The sequence below is a fragment of the Macaca mulatta genome, chromosome 3 (assembly GCF_049350105.2).
Source record: "Macaca mulatta isolate MMU2019108-1 chromosome 3, T2T-MMU8v2.0, whole genome shotgun sequence".
Taxonomy (NCBI): domain Eukaryota; kingdom Metazoa; phylum Chordata; class Mammalia; order Primates; family Cercopithecidae; genus Macaca; species Macaca mulatta.
Window position 1 is genome coordinate 95,641,686 of NC_133408.1, and position 24,991 is coordinate 95,666,676.

The following is a 24,991-nucleotide window of genomic DNA, read 5'->3' on the forward strand; positions in this document are numbered from 1 at the left end:
TTCTTGATCTCCCTAAGTTCAACTCTTAATTTTTAGCTCCCACAAATAAGTAAGAACATGCAAACTTTGTCTTTCTGTACCTGGCTTATTTCAATTAATGTAAAGGACTCCAGTTCCATCCATGTTATGGATAGGATCTCATTCTTTTTTTATGACAGGATCTCATTCTTTTTTATGGCTGAATAGCACTGCATTGTGTCAGTGTACCACATTTTCTTTATCCATTCACCTGCTGATGGACACTTAGGTTGCTTCCAAATCTAGGCGATTGTGAGAAGTGCTGCAATAAACACGGGAGTGCAGATAACTCTTCTAAACATTTATTTCCTTTCTTTGGGGTATATATCTAAGAGTAGGATTGCTGGATCATTTGGTAACTCTATTTTTAGTTTTTTGAGGAACCTCCAAATTCTTCTACATAGTGGTTGTACTAATTTACATTTTCACCAAAAGTGTACGAGAGTTCCCTTTTCTCCACATCTTTTCCTGTCTTTTGGATAACAGCCATTTGTTACTGCCTGTCTTTTGAGTAATAGCCATTTTAACGAGTGAGATGCTATTTCACTGTAGTTTTAAATTTGCATTTCTCTGATCATCAGTGATGTTGAGCACCTTCTCGTGTAGCTGTTTGTGACTTGTATGTTTTCTTTTGAGAAATGTCTATTCAGATCTTTTGCCCATTTTTAAGTAGACTTTTAGATTTTTTTTTTCCCTACAGAGTTGTTTGAGTTCCTTATATATTCTGGTTGTTAATTCCTTGTCAGATTGGTAGTTTGCAAATATTTTCGCCCATTCTTTGGGTTGTCTCTTCACTTTGCTGATTGTTTCCTTTGCTGTGCAGAAGCTTTTACACTTGATGTGATCCCATTTGTTCATTTTTGCTTTGGTTGCCTGTGCTTCGCGGGTATTTACTCAAGAAATCTTTGCCCAATCCAAAGTCCTGGAGAGTTTCCCCAAAGTTTTCTTGTAGTAATTTCAGAGTTTGAGGTCTTCGATTTAAGTCTTTAATCCATTTGGATTTGAATTTTGTATATGGCATGAGATAGGGGTGTACATTCATTCTTCCGCATATGGATATCCAGTTTTCCCAGCACCGTTTATTGAAGAGATTGCCCTTTCCCCAGTGTATGTTTTTGGGACTGCTATAAAAAATGAGTTTACTGTAGATGTATGGATTTCTTTCTGGGTTCTCCACTCTGTTCCACTGGTCTGTGTGTCTGTTTTTATGGCAGTACCGTGATGTTTTGGTTACTATACTTCTGTAGTATAATTTGAAGTCAGGTATTGTGATTCCTTCAGTTTTGTTGTTCTTGCTCAGGGTAGCTTTAGCTATTCTAGGTCTTTTGTGTTTTCATATAAATAAGGATTGTGTGAGGAATATCATTCATAGTTTGATGGGGATTGCATTGAATCTGTAGATTGCTTTGAATACTATGGACATTTTAACAATACTGATTCTTCCAATGCTTGAACATGGAATAGCTTTCCATTTTTTGTGTCTGCTTCAATTTCTTTCTCCAGTTTTGTATAGCTTTTATTCTAGAGACCTTTCATTTCTTTAGTTAATTTATAGGTATTTAATTTTATATGTGGGTACTGTAAATGGAATTACTTTTTAAATTTTCTTTTTCAGATTGTTCTCTGTTGGCATATAGAAATGTTAATGATTTTTGTCTGATTTTGTATCCTACAACATTACTGAATTTGTCAGTTCTAACAGTTTTTTTTTTGTGGAGACTTTAGTTGTTTCTAAATATAAGATCATATCATCTGCAAACAATGATAATTTGACCTCTTCCTTTCAAATTTGGATGCCCTTTATTTCTTTCTCTTGTCTGATTGCTCTAGCTAGGATTTCCAATACTATGTTGAATAATGTGGTAAAAAGTGAGCATCCTTGTCATGTCCCAGATCTCAGAAGAAAGACTTTCACTGTTTCCTCACTCAGTATGATACTAGCTGTGCATCTGCTGTATATGGCTTCTATTATGTTGATTAATGTTCCTTCTATACCCAGTTTTTTTGAAGGTTTTTATCATGAAAGGATGTTGAATTTTATCAAATGATTTTTCTGCATCTATGGAGATGAGATGATCATATGATTTTTTCCCCTTCATTGTGTTGATATGACGTATCACATTGATTTGCTGTGTTGAACCATCTTTGTGTCCCTGAGATAGATCCTATTTGGTCATGATGAACAATCTTTTTAATGTGTTATTGAATTCAGTTTGCTAGTATTTTGTTGAGGATTTTTGCATTAACATTAATCAGAGATATTGGCCCATAGTTTTCTTTTTTTGATGGGTCTTTGTATGGTTTTGGTATTAAAGTGATATTGGTCTCATACAACGGGTTTGGAAGTATTCCCTCCTCCTCTATTTCCTGGAATCGTTAGAGTAGGATTGATATTAGTTCTTCTTTAAATGTTTGATAAAATTCAGCAGTGAAGCCATTGGGTCCTGGGCTTTTCTTTGCTGAGAGACTTTTCATTAGAGATTTGATCTCATTACTTGTGATTGGTCTGTTCAGGTTTTGGATTTCTATATAGTTCAATCTTGGTAGGTTTTATGTATCTAGGGATTTATCCATTTCTAGGTTTTCCAATTTATTGGCATATAGTTGCTCATGGTAGTCTCTAATGATCCTTTAATTTCTGCGATATTGGTTGTAATGTCTCCTTTTTTTTAAATCTCTGATTTTATTTATTTGGGCCTTCTCTCTTTTTTTCTTAGTCTGGCTAAAGGTTTGTTAATTTTGTCTTTTCAGAAAACCAGTTTATCTTTTATATTGTTTTCTTCATTGCAATTTCATTTATTTCTGCTCTGATCTTTATTATTTTATTTTTCCTACTAACTTTGGGTTTTGTTTGCCTTTTTCTTCTTTTTTGATGTAGGCACCTATAGCTATAGACTTCCTTCTTTAATACTGCTTTTGCTGTATCCCATAGGTTTTGATATGTTGTGTTTTCATTATCATTTGTTTCAAGAAAATTTTCAATTTCCTTCTTAATTTCTTTATTAACCAACTGGTCATTCAGGAGCATATTTTTTAATTTCTATGTTTGTAGAATTTCCAAAATTCCTTTTACTACTGATTTCTAGTTTTTTTCCAATGTGGTCAGAAAAGATACATGATATTGTTTCCATTTTTAAAAATGTTTTCAGACTTGTTTTGTGGCCTATCCTTGTTTTGTGGTCTATCCTTGAGGAATGATCCATGTGCTGAGGAGAAGGATGTGTATTCTGTAGCTGTTGGATGAAATGTTCTGTAAGTATCTATTAGGTCCTTTTGATCTATAGTGCAGATTAAGTTTAGTGTTTCTTCATTGATTTTCTGTCTAGATGACCTGTCCACTGCTGAAGGTGGGGTGTTGAAGTGTCAGGCTATTATTGTATTTGGATCTCTCTCTCTCTTTTGCTCTGATAATATTTGCTTTATGTATCTGGGTGCTCCAGTATTGGGTGTATGTATATTTACAACTGTTATATACTCTTGCTGAATTAACTCCTTTATCATTATATAATGACCTTCTTTGTCTCTTTTTATAGTTTTTGTCTTGTAATCTATTGTGTCTGATATAAGTATGACTATTCTTGTTCTTCTATGGTTTCCATTCGCATGGAATATAATTTTCCATCCCTTTGTTTTCAGTCTATATTTGCCTTTACAAGTAAAGTGTGTTTCTTGTAGGTGAAACAGATTCTTAGGGTTTTGTTTTCTTATTCAGTCATTCTTTGTCTTTTGATTGGAGAGTTTAGTCCATTTACATTCAGTGTTATTATTGATACGGACTTACCCCTGCCATTTCGTTATTTGTTTTCTCATCGTTTTGTGGTCTTCTCTTCTTTCCTCTTTGTCTTTCATTGAAGGTGATTTTCTCTGGTGGTGTGTTTTAACTTATTGCTTTTTATTTTTTGCATATCCATTGTATGTTTTTAAACTTGAGTTTACCATGAGACTTGCAAATAATATCTTATAACCCATTATTTTAAACTGATGACAACACTGATTGCATAAACAAATAAGCCAAAGGAAAGCTAATAAAAATTCTAAACTTTAACTTCATCTCCCTACTTTTTACCTTTTTGTTATTTCTATTTATATCTTATTGTACTGTCTGTCTCTTCAAAAGTTGTTGTAGTTATTTTTTATTGGTTCATCTTTTTGTCTTCCTACTTATCCTATAAGTAGTTTATATACCATAATTACACTGCTATAATATTCTGTGTTTTTCTGTTTACGTACTATTACCAGTGAATTTTGTACCTTCCAATTCTTTCTTCCTTATTAATGTCCTTTTCGTTCAGATTGAAGAATTTCCTTTAGCATTTATTGTAGGATAGGTCTGGTGTTGATCAAATTTCACAGCTTTTGTTTGTCTGGGAAAGTCTTCTCCTTTAGGTTTGAAGGACATTTTCTCTGGATACACTACTCTCGGGTAAAAGGTTTTTTCCTTCACTTTAAGTGTGTCATGACATGCTCTCCTGGCCTGTTAAGGTTTCAACTGAAAAGTCTGCTGCCAGATGTATTAGAGCTCCATTGTATGTTTTTTGTTTCTTTTCTCTTGCTGCTTTTAGGATCCTTTCTTTATCCTTGAACTTTGGGAGTTTGATATTAAATGACTTGAGTTAGCCTTGGGTTAAATCTGCTTGATGTTCTAGAACCTTCTTGTGCTTGAATATTGATATTTTCCCTAGCTTTGAGAGGTTCTCTGTTATACTTTTGAATAAACTTCCTACTGCTATCTCTCTCTCTAACTCCTTGTCTTCAAGCTCACTAATTCTTTCTTCTGCTTGATCAGTTCTGCTATTAAGAGACGGAAGCATTCTTCAGTATGTCAGTTGCAGTTTTCAGCTCCAGAATTTCTGCTTGATTCTTTTTAATTATTTCAGTTTATTTGTTAACTTTATCCGATAGGATTACCAATTCGTTCTCTGTGTTATCTTGAATTCCTTTGAGTTTCCTCAGCACAGCTATTTTGAATTCTCTGTCTGAAAGGCTGCATATCTCTGTCTCTCCAGGATTGGGCTCCTAGTGCCTTATTTAGTTTGTTTGGTGAGGTCATGTTTTCCTGGATGGTCTTGATGCTTGTGGATGTTTGTCAGTGTCTGGGCATTGAAGAGTTAGGTATTTATTGTAGTTTTTGCAGTCTGGGCTTGTTTGTACCCATCCTTCTTGGAAAGGCTTTCCAGGTATTCAAAGGGACTTCAGTGTTGTGATCTAAGTTTCTGGTCGCTGCAGCTGTATCTGCACTAGGAGGCACCCCATGCCCAGTAATGCTGAAGCTATTGCAGACTTTTAGAGGCACTACCTTGGTGGTCTTGGATAAAATCCAGAATTCTCAGGATTAGCAGGCAGAAGCTCTTGTTCTCTTCCCTTACTCTCTCCCATATGGAGTCTCTCTCTCTCTCTTTCTCTCTATGTGCTAAGCTGCCTGGAGCTAGGAGTGGGGTGATATAAACACCTCTGTGGCCACCACTACTGGGAATGTGTTGGGTCAGACTTGCAGCTAGCACAGCACTGGGTCTTGCCCAAGGCTCATTGTAACTACTGCCTGGCTACCACCTATGTTTGCTCAAGGTGTAGGGCTCTACAGTCGGCAGGTGGCAAAGCAAACCAGACTTTGGTGACCTTCCCTTCAGGGTGGCAAGATCCCCCAGGTCATAGTCAGGTCCAGAGATGCTGCTGTCCAGGAGCCAGGGCCTGGACTCAGATGCCTTAGAAATCTACCTGATGCTCTATTCTACTGCAGCTGAGCTGGTGCGGAAACCACCAAAGTCCTTCCCACCCTTCCTTCCCCTTTCCCCAGGCAGAGGGGTCTCTCTCCATTTCCACCACTACCACAGGCCCATGGGAGGTACTGCCTGGCTACCGCCAACATCCACTTAAGGCCCAAGGACCCTTCAGTCAGCTTGTGGTGAGTGCTGCCAGGCCTGGGACTCGCCCTTCAGGGCAACGGGCTCTCTTCCAGCCCATGGCAGGTCCAGAAATGCCATCCAAGAGCCCTGGAATCGGGGACCACAAGAGCCTGCTTGGTGCTCCTCCCCACTGCGGCCACGCTGGTACCTAAGCTGACCTTTGATTCTTATGAAGATGCTTTTTGTGTAGATCCTTATCAAATTTGGTGTTCCTAAAGAGAGGATGAACAGTGGAGGCTTCTGTTTGGTTATCATGCTCTACCTCCTCTCCAACATACAGTTTTTTACAGTAGATCTGAATAATATGTCTTGTCTTTATTACTGATTTTATTGTGCTGATTAAAAATGATAATAATCTTCACAATTATATAATTGTTTTTTATATAAAAGTACCAAGAAGTAAGCATTTGGTCTTCTGGTGTTTCAAGAGATGAAATGGGCCGGGCGCGGTGGCTCACGCCTGTAATCCCAGCACTTTGGGAGGCCGAGACGGGCGGATCACAAGGTCAGGAGATCAAGACCATCCTGGCTAACACGGTGAAACCCCGTCTCTACTAAAAAAATACAAAAAAACTAGCCGGGCGTGGTGGCGGGCGCCTGTAGTCCCGGCTACACAGGAGGCTGAGGCAGGAGAATGGCGTGAACCCTGGGGGCGGAGCTTGCAGTGAGTGGAAATCGCGCCACTGCACTCCAGCCTGGGCAACAGAGCGAGACTCTGTCTCAAAAAAAAAAAAAAAAAAGAGATGAAATGGAAGCCAGATAGTAGATTTTGCTGTATCTGTAGTTATGACCAAATTTATACATGTTATTACTCCAAAAAGTACTAGCAGCAAGTAATGAAATGATTTCATGGCATGTATAAATGGTGTCAAGTCAAATGATAACTCTGAGAACTTTATTAAAGATGATCTGAGGGAAGAAAACAATGCTTTTCTTTTTTTATGGCACATCCACAGGACCACAGTTCACAAGCCACAGAAGTCATTTGAAAAAATGTCTCTTGAGACTTGCCCTTCATAGCAGCCTCTCAGTTCCTGGCATTCCACATTATTGGAACAGATATGACATTTTACATTCCTTTTGTTTCATGTGTGTCTGTAGTCCTGCTGTTCGCGTGGTGCTCTAGCATAGCAGGAAGCTTTAGTGAAGCAGCTAAGAGGGCAGGCTCTGGAACTTCTTAGCTGTGCAGTCTTGGGCAAGTCATTTAACTTGGCTCTGTCTCTTCATCGTCTATAACAGCAGTCCCCAGCCTTTTTGGCACCAGGGACTGGTTTCATGGAAGACCATTTTTTCCACAGAACTGGAGGATATGGGGTGGTTTCTGGATGAAATTGTTCCACCTCAGATCATCAGGCATTAGATTCTAATGAGTGCACAACCCAGACCCCTCACATGCTCAGTTTGTAGATTCTACAAAGTAAGAACAGAGGATCCACCTCTTAGAATTGTGCAAATTAAGTTATTTAATTCTTATTAAAATATAGAGCACAGTTTCTAGCACCAAGATAGCATTTAACAAAAGTCAGCTATTATTATAGTAGACAATGAATAACTATTGAGTCAATAAAAAGAATGAGGTCCCTGGTCATGTAAATTGGCATCATCCTTCTTAATCTGGGTTCACATATTAGAGGTAAGTTTAACTTCTGATTTTCTTTAAAACATTTCATTGAAGAATATAGCCTTTTTTTTTTTCCAGGTGCTGTCTTCGCAGGTGCCATGCCTACAATGGCAAGTGTCAAGCTGTCTACACTTCATCCCATTGTGAATCATCCACTTTACGAAGATGCAGACTTGAGGTTGGCAGCCGATGAGTATTTCACCAAGACTCACTTGGTGACTCCCAATTCTTAGGAATTTGGAACATTTTTATACACACACACACACACACACACACACAAACTCATCCTTATTTTCATGCTGGAAGTTAAAAAAAATGACAATAACCAGTCCAGAAATGACAATACATACCTGTTGCCTCTGGAGCAAGCAGACCTCTGAAAACTGAAAAATGCAAAAGCCAGTTTTTCCCAAAGTGACAAACGTGTCGCATATTTATGATGTGTGTGTGTATTCCAGTAAAACTACTAGGTAGTTGGAACAGGAGATAGGATGGATTTTACTCACAGCCATGGTTTGCCAACCCCTGCTCTACAGCACAAGCCCCACTCTGATTTAAGAAATGACTTCTAGATCTTAGTGGTGGCTAATGACTAGCCTTTTGTGACAGTTAGAAAAAGTACATGAAAGTTGCTACTATATGTTACCTGCTTTCATGAAAATTTAGAGTATTTTTGTTAGCTGATTATAAGAACTCTAGTTTCCATTGATGTCAAAGTTTTGCTTTCCTTAAATGGCTGGTTTAAAAATTTATTTTGGTTATTCTAGTAGTTGTCAGGGTAATCTTTTTTTAAAGCGATTTTTGGCCTATTGTTAGAGGCAAATGTTTAAATTATTTAAAAGTTTTAGGTCTGCTGTCTAGGAGCCAGGGCTTGGAGTCAGACACCTTAGAAATGCACCTGATGCTCTCTGTTCTACTGTGGTGAACTGGCATGGAAACCACTGTGGTGACTAAGCATATGCTTGAAATTCTAAGCAACATCCAATGCATACGTGATTGTCAGGATTTTGTAAGAACTCCCACTATGGTCAAATCACCTATTGTACCGTATTTTGGTGACCATCCCCATTTCTCAAGGTTCTGTGGGCCGGGCACGGTGGCTCACGACTGTTATTCCAGCACTTTGGGAGGCCGAGGTGGGTGGATCAGGAGGCTTAAGAAAAATATATTCAATGAATTAAAAGAAAACATGGTATCCATGAGTGAAGAGATGTGGAATCTCAGCAGAGAAATAGAAATACTCCAGCCCCCATGGAAATTCTAGAGCTGAAAAGTATAATAAATGAAATGAAAATTATTTAAATGTACTCAACAATTTTGAGATGAAAACAGAACATTTGAACAGGAGGTCAGGAGATCGAGCTCATCCTGGCTAACACGGTGAAACCCTATCTCTACTAAAAATACAAAAAATGAGCTGGGTGTGGTGTCGGGCGCCTGTAGTTCCAGCTACTCGGGAGGCTAAGGCAGGAGAATGGCGTAACCCGGGAGGCGGAGCTTGCTGTGAGCCAAGATTGTGCCACTGCACTCCAACCTGGGCGACAGAGTGAGACTCTGTCTCAAAAAAAAAAAAAAAAAAAGATTCTGTGAAGGTGCTTTTCCCACCTGTTCTGACACCCTGGATGCCCATTGTCTAAGTGTTCTACTTGATACACTCAATTTCAATTCATGTGTTTGTCAGAGCTTCTTTAGATAAAAGTAAGCATTGAAAGATAGGTTTTCACTGCATTCTGTCTCTGTCAGAATATATTCTCTGAAAACTTTGTGAATTATGAGAAGAAAATTTTATATCCTAAGCTGCTCTCTGCTACCCAGTACAACTTCAGACTATTTTATACACTAATGAGCAGTATATGCAAAATTAAATTGCTGTAAGTTTTATTACATTCAAAATATAAGTAGGAATGTGGAAACTGCCATCCCCAAAATAATTGATGCTGTTTTGAGTCATGTATATCAGTGTTCCGTCTAGTAAGTACTGAGATTTCAATTTGCCGGTAAGATTTTTTTAGTCTATTCTATTATTTATTTTAAAATCTTTTAAACTATTGTTTAAATTTAAAGGGCCCGGACAAAAATAGTTTATTCTACATATAGTCGAAAATCTGCCAAAGAAGTAAGAGATAAATTGTTGGAGTTACATGTGAATTATTGTGTTTTAGAAGAGGCATGGTGTGTTGTGAGAACTAAGTGAGTATTAACCCTATGCTATCTGATATGGTATATTTTTAAGCAACAAATGTTTCAGTTTATTACAGTAGTCCTGATTCTTTAAGAATTTTTATTTTAAATTTATTAAAATATCCTGGTATCTCAGTTTAAATTATTTCATCTAGAGAAGTAAAACTATGCTATCAATGAAGAAGAATTTAATTCCAAACATTATAGTATACTTTAATATACTGATTTTTCAATTTAACATCTTCAACTTAGCTTTTTTCATAATTTTTGAAATATTTATGAAAATTTTTATTAGATATCTGAAATATGGATTTGAATTCACAACAAAGTGAGATATTGGCATTCTGTACTATATAGCTGAATTATATTGGATTTGTAAGACTTAAAAGAAAAGTGACAAAACCCAAAATGACATAAGAAAAACATTCCCAATTAAAATGTTTTAATTTCTGAATTTTGAATCTCTAAAAATCGTAAAATTCTAAGATGTGTAATTGATCTTTTGAGGCCTTTGTTTAGGCTCCTAAGCAGAGATATTAGCTCCTGCACATGACAGGAAATTTAGGCACATTAATTGTCTCCTAGAACAGCACATTAGCAATCAGAAGAACAAAACGAGTTCTACAGTCACTTCAATATATCATTTGCAATGTGCAAAAGGTTTCAGAGGTGCAAACTAAAATGAGAGAGTATGACCAATACTCTGAAAAAAGTTAATAGAAACCGATCCAAGTAGGTCCAGATGTTGAATTTAGCAGCCAAAGATTGCAAAGCCACTATTACAAATACATTCAAAGGCTTAAGAAAAATATATTCAACGAATTAAAAGAAAACATGGTATCCATGAGTGAAGAGATGTGGAATCTCAGCAGAGAAATAGAAATACTCCAGCCCCCATGGAAATTCTAGAGCTGAAAAGTATAATAAATGAAATGAAAATTATTTAAATGTACTCAACAATTTTGAGATGAAAACAGAACATTTGAACAGAAAATTCAGTGAATTTGAAGATAGATCAAGACAGAATAGTTAATCAAAAGAACAGAACCAAAAATATTGAAAAATAACCAACGTCACAGACCTGTGTAACATTAAGTAGTTCAACACATGCATAATTTTAGCATTAGATGTAATGAAAAAAAGAACATGAAGGAAAAAATATTGAAGAAATGTTGGCCCAAAATTTCTCAAGTTTGATGAAAGCTACTAACTTTAAGATCTGCTAAGCTCAACAAATCCAACTGGGTTAAGCCCAAAGAAAACCAAAGCAAGGCACATTATAGTCAAAGTGGTAAAATCAAAGATTAAGAGAAAATCTTGAAGAGAAAAAATGATATGCTATATAAACATCTGACTTATCAACATAAATGGTGGAAATTAACAGACACTGGAATGATAATTCAAAGTGCTGAAGAAGGAAAATCAAGAATTCTATATTTAATGAAAGTATCTTTTTAAAATGGAGGCCAAAAGTACATTTTTCCGATCAACAAAATCTAAGATAATTTGTTGGTAACAGATTTATACTTCAAGATGGACAAGAAGTTCTATCAGCTGATGAGAAATGATGCCAGATGGTAACTCAGATATACAAGAAATACTGAAATGCGCTGGAAATGGTAAATATGTGGATATTAATCACTACACATTTTCTTCTCTGAAAATCTTTAAAAGATATTATTTAAGGCAAAGGTGATACCATTATATTTTTTAGTTTATGATAGAAATTAAATATACATGACAACAGCACAAAAATTGAGTAAATGGAAATGTATGATTTACTAGAAATAACCCAATTTAAATGGTAAGTAAATCATGATATGTTGGCCAGGCGCAGTGGCTCATGCCTGTAATCCCAGCACTTTGGGAGTCTGAGGCAGGCAGATCACGTGGTCAAGAAATTGAGACCATCCTGGCTAACACGGTGAACCCTGTCTCTACTAAAAATACAAAAAATTAGCCGGGCATGGTAGCGGATGCTTGTAGTCCCAGCTACTTGGGAGGCTGAGGCAGTAGAATGGCATGAACCCAGGGGGCAAAGCTTGCAGTGAGCTGAGATTGCGCCACTGCACTCCAGCCTGGGCAACACAGAAGACTCTGTCTCAAAAAAAAAACAAAAAAAAAAACAAGTTAAAGATGCTTGTTGTCATCCCTAACAAAAACCACTAAAAAAATAAATAAAACTGAGGCGGGGGAAGATCATAATGGCAAGCCTAGACATGGATGAACCTGGATGCATTAAGTGAAATAAGTCAGCTACAGAAAGATGAATAGTGCATATTTTCACTCATGTGGAAGCTAAAAGAAGTAGCTCATAGAAGTAGAGTAGAATTGTGGTAATTAGAGGCTAGGTGGGAAGGGTAAGGAGGAGGAGAAGATAAGGAGAGGGTGGTTAAGAGATACAAAATTAGAACGAGTTTCTTCACGGAATTGGAAAAAACTGCTTTAAAGTTCATATGGAACCAAAAAAGAGCCCGCATCTCCAAGACAATCCTAAGTCAAAAGAACAAAGCTGGAGGCATCACGCTACCTGACTTCAAACTATACTACAAAGCTACAGTAACCAAAACAGCATGGTACTGGTACCAAAACAGAGATATAGACCAATGGAACAGAACAGAGTCCTCAGAAATAATACCACACATCTACAGCCATCTGATCTTTGACAAACCTGAGAGAAACAAGAAATGGGGAAAGGATTCCCTATTTAATAAATGGTGCTGGGAAAATTGGCTAGCCGTAAGTAGAAAGCTGAAACTGGATCCTTTCCTTACTCCTTATACGAAAATTAATTCACGATGGATTAGAGACTTAAATGTTAGACCTAATACCATAAAAATCCTAGAGGAAAACCTAGGTAGTACCATTCAGGACATAGGCATGGGCAAAGACTTCATGTCTAAAACACCAAAAGCAACGGCAGCAAAAGCCAAAATTGACAAATGGGATCTCATTAAACTAAAGAGCTTCTGCACAGCAAAAGAAACTACCATCAGAGTGAACAGGCAACCTACAGAATGGGAGAAAATTTTTGCAATCTACTCATCTGACAAAGGGCTAATATCCAGAACCTACAAAGAACTCAAACAAATTTACAAGAAAAAAACAAACAACCCCATCAAAAAGTGGGCAAAGGATATGAACAGACATTTCTCAAAAGAAGACATTCATACAGCCAACAGACACATGAAAAAATGCTCATCATCACTGGCCATCAGAGAAATGCAAATCAAAACCACAATGAGATACCATCTCACACCAGTTAGAATGGCGATCATTAAAAAGTCAGGAAACAACAGGTGCTGGAGAGGATGTGGAGAAATAGGAACACTTTTACACTGTTGGTGGGATTGTAAACTAGTTCAACCATTATGGAAAACAGTATGGCGATTCCTCAAGGATCTAGAACTAGATGTACCATATGACCCAGCCATCCCATTACTGGGTATATACCCAAAGGATTATAAATTATGCTGCTATAAAGACACATGCACACGTATGTTTATTGCGGCACTATTCACAATAGCAAAGACTTGGAATCAACCCAAATGTCCATCAGTGACAGATTGGATTAAGAAAATGTGGCACATATACACCATGGAATACTATGCAGCCATCAAAAAGGATGAGTTTGTGTCCTTTGTAGGGACATGGATGCAGCTGGAAACCATCATTCTTAGCAAACTATCACAAGAACAGAAAACCAAACACCGCATGTTCTCACTCATAGGTGGGAACTGAACAATGAGATCACTCGGACTCAGGAAGGGGAACATCACACACCGGGGCCTATCATGGGGAGGGGGGAGGGGGGAAGGGGGAGGGGGGAGGGGGGAGGGATTGCATTGGGAGTTATACCTGATGTAAATGACGAGTTGATGGGTGCAGCACAGCAACAAGGCACAAGTATACATATGTAACAAACCTGCACGTTATGCACATGTACCCTACAACTTAAAGTATAATAATAATAAATAAATTAAAAAAAAAAAAAAAATAGGATGTCAAAAAAAAAAAAAAAAAAAGAGATACAAAATTAGAGATAAATAGAAGGAATAAGTTCTAGTGTTCTCTGGCACTGTAGAGTGAAGATTAGTTAACAGTAATTTATCGTATATGTCAAGTAAGCCAGAACAGAGGATTCTGAATGTTCCCAGCACAAACAGGTGGTAAACATTTGAGGTGATGGATATCCTAATTACCCTGATTTGATCATTACACATTGTAATTATGCACTGAAATATCACTCTATACTCCATAAATATGCACAAGTATTACTTGTCAACTAAAAGTAAAAGGGGAAAAAACATAAACATATAACCAACTTAAGACCCAGCAACTATACTGGGCATTTTTTTGCAGACAGGTGAAAAGTTGTGTTCATACAAAATTCTGTAGAAAAATGTCTATAGCAGCTTTATTTGTAATAGCCTAAACCTGAAACAACCCAGGTGTTTTTCACAAGATGAATGGTTAAATAATAGTGATCTATTCATACCATGGAATACCGCTCAGCAATAGGATCAGACTATTGATACACTCAAGATCCTGGATGGATCTCCAGAGAATTGTTTGAATGCAGAAAAGACAATACCCAAAGGTTACATACTGTATGATTCCATTTATATAACTGTCTTCAATGACAAAATTATAAATGTGGATAATGATTTGTGGTTGCGAGGGGTTAGGGTGGGGGAAGTATAGTATGTGTGGCTATACAAGCGATCTCCATGGTGATGGAAATGCTGTCTGTCGCCATTCTATCAATGTGAATTATCTGGCTGTGATATTATACAAATGTTCAAGATGTTACCATGGCGGGGGACACTGTCTAAAGACTGTACAAGAGCTACTTGTATTATCTCTCACTTAATGTGGATCTCCAAATGTCTTGAAATAAAGTTTTTTTTAAAAAAAACAAAAGAGCACAATAGCAAGCCTATATCAAACCATATCAGTAATTTCAAAGTGAAAGAGGACTAAATTCTTCCAAACAAAAGGCGGAGATTGGCAAACTGAATATAAGAGCAAAACCTATCTATGGGCTGCCTGCAAGAGGTGCATTTTAAATGCAAATATGTATATTGGCTGAAGGAAAAAGAATGGAAAAGATATCATGTGAGTAAACATTAGAAAGCTGAAGTGAAAAATGTATAAATATCAGATAAGATAGATGTTAAGACAAAGAATATTATGGAAATGACTATGTTTTATAATGCAGAATAGTTCAGTACAGGAGAAAGATGTAATAATTTGAGTGCATATGAACTTAAAAGAGAATTTCAAAATATATTAAGCAAAAATTGACAGAACCCAAAAGGCAACAAACAAGATTAAAATGGAATTATAAAAATCACTCAATCCAAAATAAGACAGAAGAAGTGGAAAAGGGAGACAAAGATGGAACAAAGAGAAAACATCGAGATGATAGACTTAAATCTAACCATATCAATTATCACATTAAGTGTAAATGGACTTGTGGTAGGCTGAATAATGAGCCCCCCGCGATGGCCATGTCCTAACTCCCAGAAATTGTGAATTACCTTACTCACATGGAAAAAGGAAATTTGCAAATGTTATTAAATTAATGCTCATGAGATGTGGAGATTATCCTTATTATCCAGGTAGGACAGATGTAATCACAAAGTCTTTATAAGGAGGAGGCAAAAGAGTAAGAGATCAAAAAGGTGATGTGATGGTAGAAGCAGAAGTTGGAGTGATATAAGGCCACGAGCCAAGGAATGAGGCCAGCTTCTAGGAGCTGGAAAAGGCAAGGAAGTGGATTTTCTTCTCAAACCTCCTGAAGGATTGGAGTCCTGCCAATACCATGATTTTAGAATTATGAGCTCCAAAATTTGAAAGAGAATAAATACATGTTGCTTTAAGCAACTGTTTATGGTACTTTGCTCTAGCAGCAATAGGAAACTAATATAGCTCTAAACACCACAAATGAAAAGCAAGAATTGTCAGATTGCATAGCAAAGCAAGACCCTACTATAGGCTACTTTCAAAAAATTTATTTAAATATAAAGAAACGAAGACGTTAAAAGTTAACAGATAGGAAAGGGACATGTGATGCTACTACTAGTCAGTGAAAGCTGGAGTGGCTGTAATAACATCAAAGTACATTCGAATGTTAAGAATATTATCAAGGTTAAACAAGGATTTTTAAATGAAGGGATTTATATTTCAAGAGGATGTAGCAACCCTGAACATTTATGCACTCAGATAACAGAGCTTCAAATATATGAAGCACAATTGATAGAACTTTAGGAAAAAATAGACAAATCTACAGTATAGTTAGAAATTTTAATAGCCGTCTCTAAATAATTGGTAGAATAAAAAGAATTCCAGCAAGAATACAGAAGACTTGAATAACGCCATCAACCATTATGACCTAATTGACATTTATAGTACACACCACCCTAGAACAGCAAAGTAGACATTCAAGCACACACAGACTATTTATCAAAAAAGATCAGTTTCTAGGCCACAAAACAAGTATTGACACATTTAAAATACTTTAGGTCGTGTAAAGTACAATCTCTGACTACAATGAAATTAAATTAGAAATCAGTAACAGAATTCTATATGGAAATTCCCTCAAATGTTTAGAAACTAAGCAATACACTTCCAGATAATCCATGGTCAAGAAGAAACAAAAGGAGGGTGAGTTTCAACGTATTTTGACCTAAGGGAAAATGAGAACACCATCCCGCTATTTGTGGGATGCAGATACAGCAGTAGAGAGATTTGTTTTTATGTTGAATGCCTATAATAGAAAAAGAAGAAAGGCCTCATATCAGTCACTCGGCTTCACCTTAAGGAACTAGAAAAAAAGAACAAGTAAACTCCAAAGTAAGGAGAAGAAAAGAAAGCATAAAGATTAGAATCAAAATCAGTGTGAATTTCCCCCAAAAACAGGGAAAAGTAAATAAAACCAAATACTGATTCTTGAGATTAATAAAATTGATAAATTTTGCCCAAACGAAAAGATTGAAGACAGAAATTACTAATATCAGGAATAAGAAAGATTTTATCACTACAGGATCTGAAGAAATGAAAAGGATAATGAGGGAGTTTTAGGAACAACTTTACTCCACTAAGTAGGACAAAATAGATAAAATGGACAAGTTCCTTGAAAGATGCAAGACCAAAGCTCACTTAAGAAATAGAAAAACTTATACCTATACCTTTTTATGAATGACCTTATATCTATTAATAAAATTATATTTGTAGTAAAAAGAATTGTCACAAAGAAAACTTTAAGACGGATATCTTCACTGGAAATAATTCCAATTCTACTAACTATTCCAGAAAATTCAAAAGGAGGGATTACTTCCCAACTGGTTCTGTGTGGTCAGCATTATCCTGAAACCAACATGAGAGAAACATTACAATAAAAGGAAACCAATCAAAATGTATCATGAACATGTATGTGAAATTTATAAGTACAACTGTAACAAATGGATCCAGCAATATATTAAAGAAAGACAATACATAATGTACCAGTGGAGTTTATCCCAGGAATGCAGAGTTGTCTCACTATTTGAAAACCAATCAAGTGAATTCACCATAGTAACAAACTGAAAAAGAAAGACCGCATCATCCTCTCAGTACATTCAGGAAAAAGTATTTGACACAATTCAGTATCCATAACTGATTAAAAACCCTCAGGAAACTAGGAGTAGAAGGTAACTTGCTACTAAGAATCTAAGAATATAAAATTTCTAGAAGAAAATATGGAAGAAAATTATTGTAACCTTGGATTAGGCTAAGATTTCTCAGATACAGTAACATCATGATATACAAGAGAACATATTGATAAATAGGATTTCATTAAAACTGTAAACCTCTGCTTTTTTATAAACAGTGTTAAGAATTAAAAGATAAGCCACAGTCTGGGAGAAAATATTTTCAAAGCCTATGTTTGATAAAGGACTTTCTCTAGATGTATAAAGAACTCTCAAAACCCAATAATAAGAAAACAACCCAATTAAAAATGGACAAAATAGGCTGAGCGCAGTGGGTGGCTCATGCCTGTAATCCCAGAATTTTGGGAGGCTCACCTGAGGTCAGGAGTTCAAGATCCGCCAGGCCAACATGATGAAACCCCATCTCTACTAAAAATACAAAAAGCCAGGTGTGATGGTGGGTGCATATAATGCCAGCTACTCAGGAGGCTGAAGCAGGATAATCGCCTGAACCCAGAAGGCAGAGGTTGCAGTGAGCCGAGATTGTGCCATTGCACTCCACTGGGCAACAGAGCAAGATCTTGTGGAAAAAAAAAAAAAAAAAGGATGAAAGGACAGATGGAAAATAATCACACACAAAGATGCTTGATGTTACAAGTGATTTGTGAAATGCAAATGCAAATTACAGTGAGATATCGCTAAATACTTACTAAAATAGCTATAATTGAAAAAAAAAAAAAAAGAAAACCTGATGATGCCAAGTGTTGCTGACACTATGGAGGACTTAGAACTCTCATACACCAGTGGTGCAAAAGTAATATGGTACACCCACTCTGCAAGACAGTTTAGCAATTTTATTAAAAGTTAAACATACAACTACTGTATGTATTAAGATAAAAGAAAGCATATATCCATCCCAGTAATTGTACACAAATGTTCATAGCACCTTATTTTCTGTAATAGCCCTGAACTGGAAACAATCCACTTATTTATCAACAGATGAACGTATAAACACACTACTAGAATATCCAAACAATGTAAATACTACTCACTAATAAAAATGAGCAACATATTGATACAGCAATATGGATGGATCTCAAAATAATTCTACTGAGGACAAGAAGCCAGTCAAAAAAGAAAGCATGCAATAATTAGGATTACAAAAGAGCAGAAGTAAACTTTTGGGAGAGATGGATATGTTCATGATTTTTATTGTGGCTGCTGTTTTACAGGTGTATACACATGTTAATATGTATCCAAGTGGATACTAAATATGTGCAGCTTATTGGGTAATTATTGAGCAATTACACCTTAATACATCTGCTAAAAATATCTGGCAGACGTTTACCCAGAATATACAAAGAACTGTCACAGCTCAATAAGAAACAACACAAAATTTGGCAAAATATTTGAATAGACATTCCACCAAAGAAGATATTTTGAATCATCCATAACCATACTATAATGATTAAAATTACAAAAACTGGTACAACTTAAAATCTCATGCATTTTTGGTGGAAATGGAAAATGGTGCATCTACTCTGGAAAACAGTTTTGAACTTGCTTATAAAGATAAATCCGCACTTAATCATACATAACCATGCAACCCAGGAATTCTACTCCTAAGTGTTTCCCTAAGAGAAATGATAACACATGTCCACAAAAAGCCTTGTCCATGAATGCTTATGGCAGCATTGTGCATGGTCACCAAAAACTCAAAACATCTCAAATGTTCATTAACTTGCAAATGGATAAACAAATTGTGTTCTCTGTATACAATGAAATATTATTTAGCAACAAAAAGGAAGGAACTACTGAACTTCAACAGAAGCAGGAACTACAGCTCAGATATGAATATCAAAAACATGCTATGGTAAAGAAGCCAAAAGTGAAAAGACTAATAATATATTTATATGAAATCCTAGAAAAAGCAAAACTATAGTGCAGAAAGCACAGTAGTTGCCTGAGGCCATGTTTGGGGAAGGAGGTAGATTGCAAAAGGGCACAGGGAACTTGTGGGGGTGATGGAAATTTTCTGTATTATGATTGTGGTAGTGCTTGCACATCTATACACATTTGTCCGTACCTGCCAAACTTTACACATAAAGTAGGTGAATTTTGTTGTGTGTAACTTATACTTCAATATAGATGTTAAAAAATTAGACATCAGTTTTGCCTGACTCCTTCCCTTTAATGACTGCCATGCAGGGTTACTCTCCGGGGAGGAACAGTGTCTCGTGTAGCCCAGTCATACAGCCGCCCAAAACGGGAAAGCACTGAAGAAAACAAACTGCCATGAGAGTCTCCTGTCCCTGCCTTGGATGATTTCATGCTAATCCAAGACAGTTTATGCTAAAAAATATGAAATTCATCAGGAATTCGATTAGGTTTTAATTTGTCTTATTTTACTACAAATGGGCCTTATGTTTAGATGGTGATGGCACTTGGAGAGTATATTTATGTTTGTTTCATCTTGAAAGTGAGCTTTTAAATGTATATTTATGAATGTATATTGAAGGTTTATTATTAGGATATGTCTTTCATTTGGTAAGATGAGATGTGAAAATGCAACATACTTAATTTCTATTTTTTAAATTTCTAAACATTGAAATTATGTTTTTTGAAATGACGCTTTAAAATATTTAACTTATTAAATAAATCTGTCTCTGAAAATCTGGATGTTGTGTTATGTATCTATTTTTTCTGGACAGGAATACATTTCTGATATGGATATATATGTCTATCTTTTCTCAGGCCTGGTTGCAGTATGCTTGAAATCTGGGATGTGGAAGACCCTTCCAATGCAGCGAACCCTCCCTTATGTAGCGTCCTGCTCAAAGATGCGAGGCCTTACTTCACCACAGTATTTCAGAATAGTGTGTACAGAGTATTGAAGGTTAACTGAGAAGGAAACTACCCATTACACTATGGTACAATGCCGTGTGTCAAAAACAATCACCCTTTGGCTTGTTTACATTAATAAAAATCACAAGCTTTAATAACAGACACTTAAAAATAAGATAAAAATGGATTGAAAGTTTTTCTGATTACTAAAAGGTAAATTACTTTTCTGTTCATTGAATGTCAGCCTTATTACGCTTGTCATATACATTATGAAATCATTCATGTCATACTGCATAAACAAATGTTCATTTCAGAGTTTTAAAGTGAAATGTATATAAAAGAACAATGAATTTTAATAAATCAAGGGCACGTAAGTCCTTTTTCATCCAACTAGGTGAATTGCTTCAGATTTTCCCTAGTACCAGAGTGTACCCGCTCAAGCTCTTTGAACCACTTAAGGCAGAAGAATCAAGCTCTGAAACGACATCCTTACGATGCTGATGCTGGTCACAACCTCTTTACCTCTGTGAGGAAATTGTAACAGTGTGTCTTTTAAGGTGTTTTTATTTTACCAGCACTTAAGAAAAATCTCTAATACCTTTTAATGCTTTTTTTTTTTATAATTTCAAGTTGAAGTATTTTTAAAAACACCTTGTTTTGTAATGGTTTGACTCTCTTGAGATGTATTTACCCCACTAGATACATATTTGCCACTGGTTAGTTCTCCATCTAAGCTCAAGAGGTTATTCATCTCTCTTTAGATTCCAGTGGTTTTTCTTTTAACATCCAGGTAAAATAGAAATTGCTACAGTATACAGCCAAATTTTGGAGTTAAACATAATCAGAAAATAAAATCCAGTTAGATTTATCAAGTGAGATTTTCAGATCCTAGATCTTGAATAAAGCAAAGATCTTTTCATCTTGATGGCCCCAAAGCTTGTTGGTCATTGTCTTTATTTCTGGCCACTGTCTTCTTAAATAATATATTTTAAGCCCTCATTTGTTTTTGGTTTTGGATGAGGAAAGTCATGTTCTCTAAGTCCTCTCCCCTAATAAAACCTTCCCAACAATAGTGCTTTGAAAAGTGGTAAATAGTTATCTTGAAGATACTCTTGCCAAATGCAAAGATAAACATTCTTTTTGTCTGCTTTATAAATATGAAATATGCCAGATCTATAGTATTTTAATGTGCATCTACTTTAAATGAGTCATCTTGGGGTTTTTATAATTCCCTTATATTCTTGCCCCTCTGTACTTGAAATAACAAAATGCCTTAATTGTATAGATGAGTTCTCTTACAGTAGACAGGCAGTTATATGCAGCAAAACCAATAAAGTTATTTTTCAACTTTCACAGTTGTAAAATATTTTATAACAGGATACAAAACAGCTAAGAAAACATGCCACATTTTATTTATTTTAGCATTTTCAAATAATTTGTTTTTGGTGTAAGCACAGGATAAAAAAGAAAGCATCAAAGAGAAGAGACATAACACCTAACATTCATAAAAATTAACAAAGTACATTTTGGATGATGTTTTTACAGGAAATATTTTAAATAAGTTGGTAGAATTTTTAAAATGGTACTCTATTAGCTAATAAAATATTCAGTACAAATATATGTTTGAATTTATGCATTAAAAAACTAATAACAATTATTTTCAACTTTTGTATTTGTAAATTATTTTGGTACAGGAGACAAAGCATCTAAGAAAGCATGCCACACATTTTACTTATTTTAGCATTTTCAAATAATTTGTTTCAGTGATGTGTAGGGCAAAAAAGGAAAAGAGACATAACACCTAACATTCATAAAATTAACACATTTCAGATGATGTTACAGTAGCAGAGACTTGGAACTAACCCAAATACCCATCAATGATAGGCTGGATAAAGAAAATGTGTTACATACACACCGTGGAATACTATGCAGCCATAAAAAAGGATGAGTTCATGTTCTTTGCAGGGACATGGATGAAGCCGGAAGTCATTGTTCTCAGCAAACTAACACAAGAGCAGAAAACCAAACACCACATGTTCTCACTCATAAGTGGGAGTTGAACAATGAGAACACATGGACACAGGGGAATATCACACACTAGGGCCTGTTGGTGGTGGGTGTGAGTGGGGGGCAAGGGGAGGGAGAGCATTAGGACAAATACATAATACATGTGGGACTTAAACCCTAAATGACGGGTTGATAGGTGCAGCAAACCACCATGGCACATGTATACCTATGTAACAAACCTGCATGTTCTGCACATGTATCCCAGAACTTAAAAGTAAAATGAATTTTAAAAAGTCAGTTGAACTCAACAAAAAATGGATGAGCTGTATTAATAAAATGTTCCATACACATATGATGTTTTCATATATATTTGTTATTTTCATGTACTATCTGTGTTAAGTAACTGTAAAGCCCTTGAAGATCCTGTTTTCTGTCTTTTCTCATCCTTCACAATGCATACATTTTGAAATTAAATTGTTCTGATATAAAGGGAGAAATCACAGGTTGCTGGGCTTACTAGCTGTGTTTACATTGGCAGTGCTGTTTCTTAGGCATTTAAAAATGATTCTGTGTAGTCTTACACAGAAGGCAATACACTATGATGGAAATAGTGTGAGCTATGCAATGAGATGGATCTAAGTATGAATACTGGTTCTTCCATTAGTTAGGTATATTGCTTACCATCTATTCAAAAGATACTCATTAAGCCCTTACTGTATTTCAGGCACCGTGCTAAGGTTGATCATGTTACTTAACTCCATGAGCTTTCTTCACCTGTAAAGCAGAACTCACAGTACCTACTTAGCAGGGTCATTATGAGGATTAGTGAAACAATGTTTTGAAGTACCTGGCACATAAAGGCACTCAACAAACACTAGTTTCTTCTGCACCGCCCCCTATAGCTCACTAATAACCATTTCAGTAATATCAAGTTACAGAGTGAGGTTAGCTCATTTCAGAATTCCAAATAGTCTCACCTTTATTTGATGTCAACAAATAGGAGTACTGGGCTGCAGCTCATTCTTATACAAATTGTTCTACTGAATTCTTGCCTGTATATATTTTATTTTTTATTCTTTTTAAACAGAAGATGTTCACTTAATGCAATGAAACTTTTTCCATAGTTTCTAGGATCCTATTTTTGCGCGCTAATCTGAAACTATGGCCAGAAGTGAGGTGCACACAAACTGCAACAATTCCTTCCATCATCCAGTTGTCAGAAGCTAATGCACAGCTCGACAAATAATATCTGTGTCCTACCACTTTGCTGCTGACAGGCACCAAAAATCTGAGTACTTTAATAACAAAATGATGTTTATATTTTTATACATTACATGTGTCTATTATATATGAAGGACAAAATCATAGAAAAATTAGTTTTGAATAAAACAGAACATTTTAAAGAAGGGGACAATTATATATATACACACACATAGTAGCAAAAATGGCAGTAGCTCAAAAGTGGTTAAGATATACAGACAGACACTGCGATGAACATCTTAGCTCATACTTTATGATTTTAAAGTTATAGATTTCATTAAGTTAAATTTCCTTTAAAAAATGGTGGACACCCTTAAAGCCTTCAATGCAGTTAGCCTCAAATTACCTTTGCAAAGGTATGTATAAACCTTTTGGATTGTATGCACCATCAACAGTTAGTGTGTATAACAATGCTTGTTTTACAACACTCTCACTGGGATTAATTAGCCTTGTTAAGAATATATTTTGCTAATTTGTGAGGCCCAACATAGTAGTTACTATTTTCATTTATATTTAGTCTATATTCAGAAAAACTCACCATATTCTTTAGAAAGTGTACATCTCTGAAGCTCCGTATGGGTTCATATTCTTTAATTCATTGAGTCTCTTCATAAAGGATGGGGATTGAGATAAGGGGAAAGAAAAATCTTTGAAAATTCTTAATATGAGAAATATAAGGAAATTTTCCAAAGGACAGGTATATATATAATTTCATGTACAAAAGTCAAATTTAAATGGGTCAAGGACTTAAATGAAAGCAAAACTTTTAAAGTCTTAGAAGAAAATAGGGAAATACAGATGAAAACCACACGGTAACATTCACATGTTGGATAAGAATTGGTGAGGACAGGGTGCCACAAGAACTCTCATGAAATTATAGTAGCAGTGTAAATTAGAAAATAAGCTTTTATTACCTAATAGGTTTTAAGGTATGTAGTCTCTGCGATTTATACTTTCACCCTAAAGAAATGTTGGTACAAATATACCAAGGAAACCAATTACAAGAATCTTCATGGAAGCATTATTTGTACCTGAGAAAAAAAGCTGAAAATAACTCAAAGGCCCACCAGCAGAATGGACAAAATGAATACTTCAATACAAAGTAATATTGTAAAGGAGTGAATGTGATCTACAGTCACAAGCATCAGCAGGAACCAATGTCAAATAGACTGTTAAAGATTAAAAACTAAGTCATCAAAGGGGATGTGTGTGCATGTCAATATATACGCCATTTACATATGGCCTAAAAGCAAACAAGACAATATTATAGAAGATACGGTGTGGCAAAATAGCGAAAGCATAGGCATAATTCAAAACAGGCTGGTGATCACTTCTAGGGAAGAATGCAATACAGGAGAAGCCCTGGGTGCTTCAATGTTAATATTCAATTTCTTGGTGTTAAGTATACAAGTGTTCATTTTACACTTCTTTAAAATGTGTGTGTATATATATGTATATACTGC

The 24,991-nt window shown here is 35.8% G+C and overlaps 1 protein-coding gene across 1 annotated transcript in view; it reads left to right on the plus strand.

Annotated features, from left to right (window-relative positions):
* The window catches only part of LOC709323 (putative C-mannosyltransferase DPY19L2), a 97,638-nt gene extending 75,723 nt beyond the window's left edge, over positions 1-21,915 (plus strand). Inside the window, exons 17-19 of the mRNA XM_015133749.3 lie at positions 7,621-7,720; positions 9,607-9,732; positions 20,172-21,915. Coding sequence (XP_014989235.3) covers positions 7,621-7,720; positions 9,607-9,732; positions 20,172-20,322 — 377 coding nt within the window. The 3' untranslated portion in view covers positions 20,323-21,915. The remainder of the gene's footprint in view (positions 1-7,620; positions 7,721-9,606; positions 9,733-20,171) is intronic.
* Positions 21,916-24,991: the final 3,076 nt, after the last annotated feature.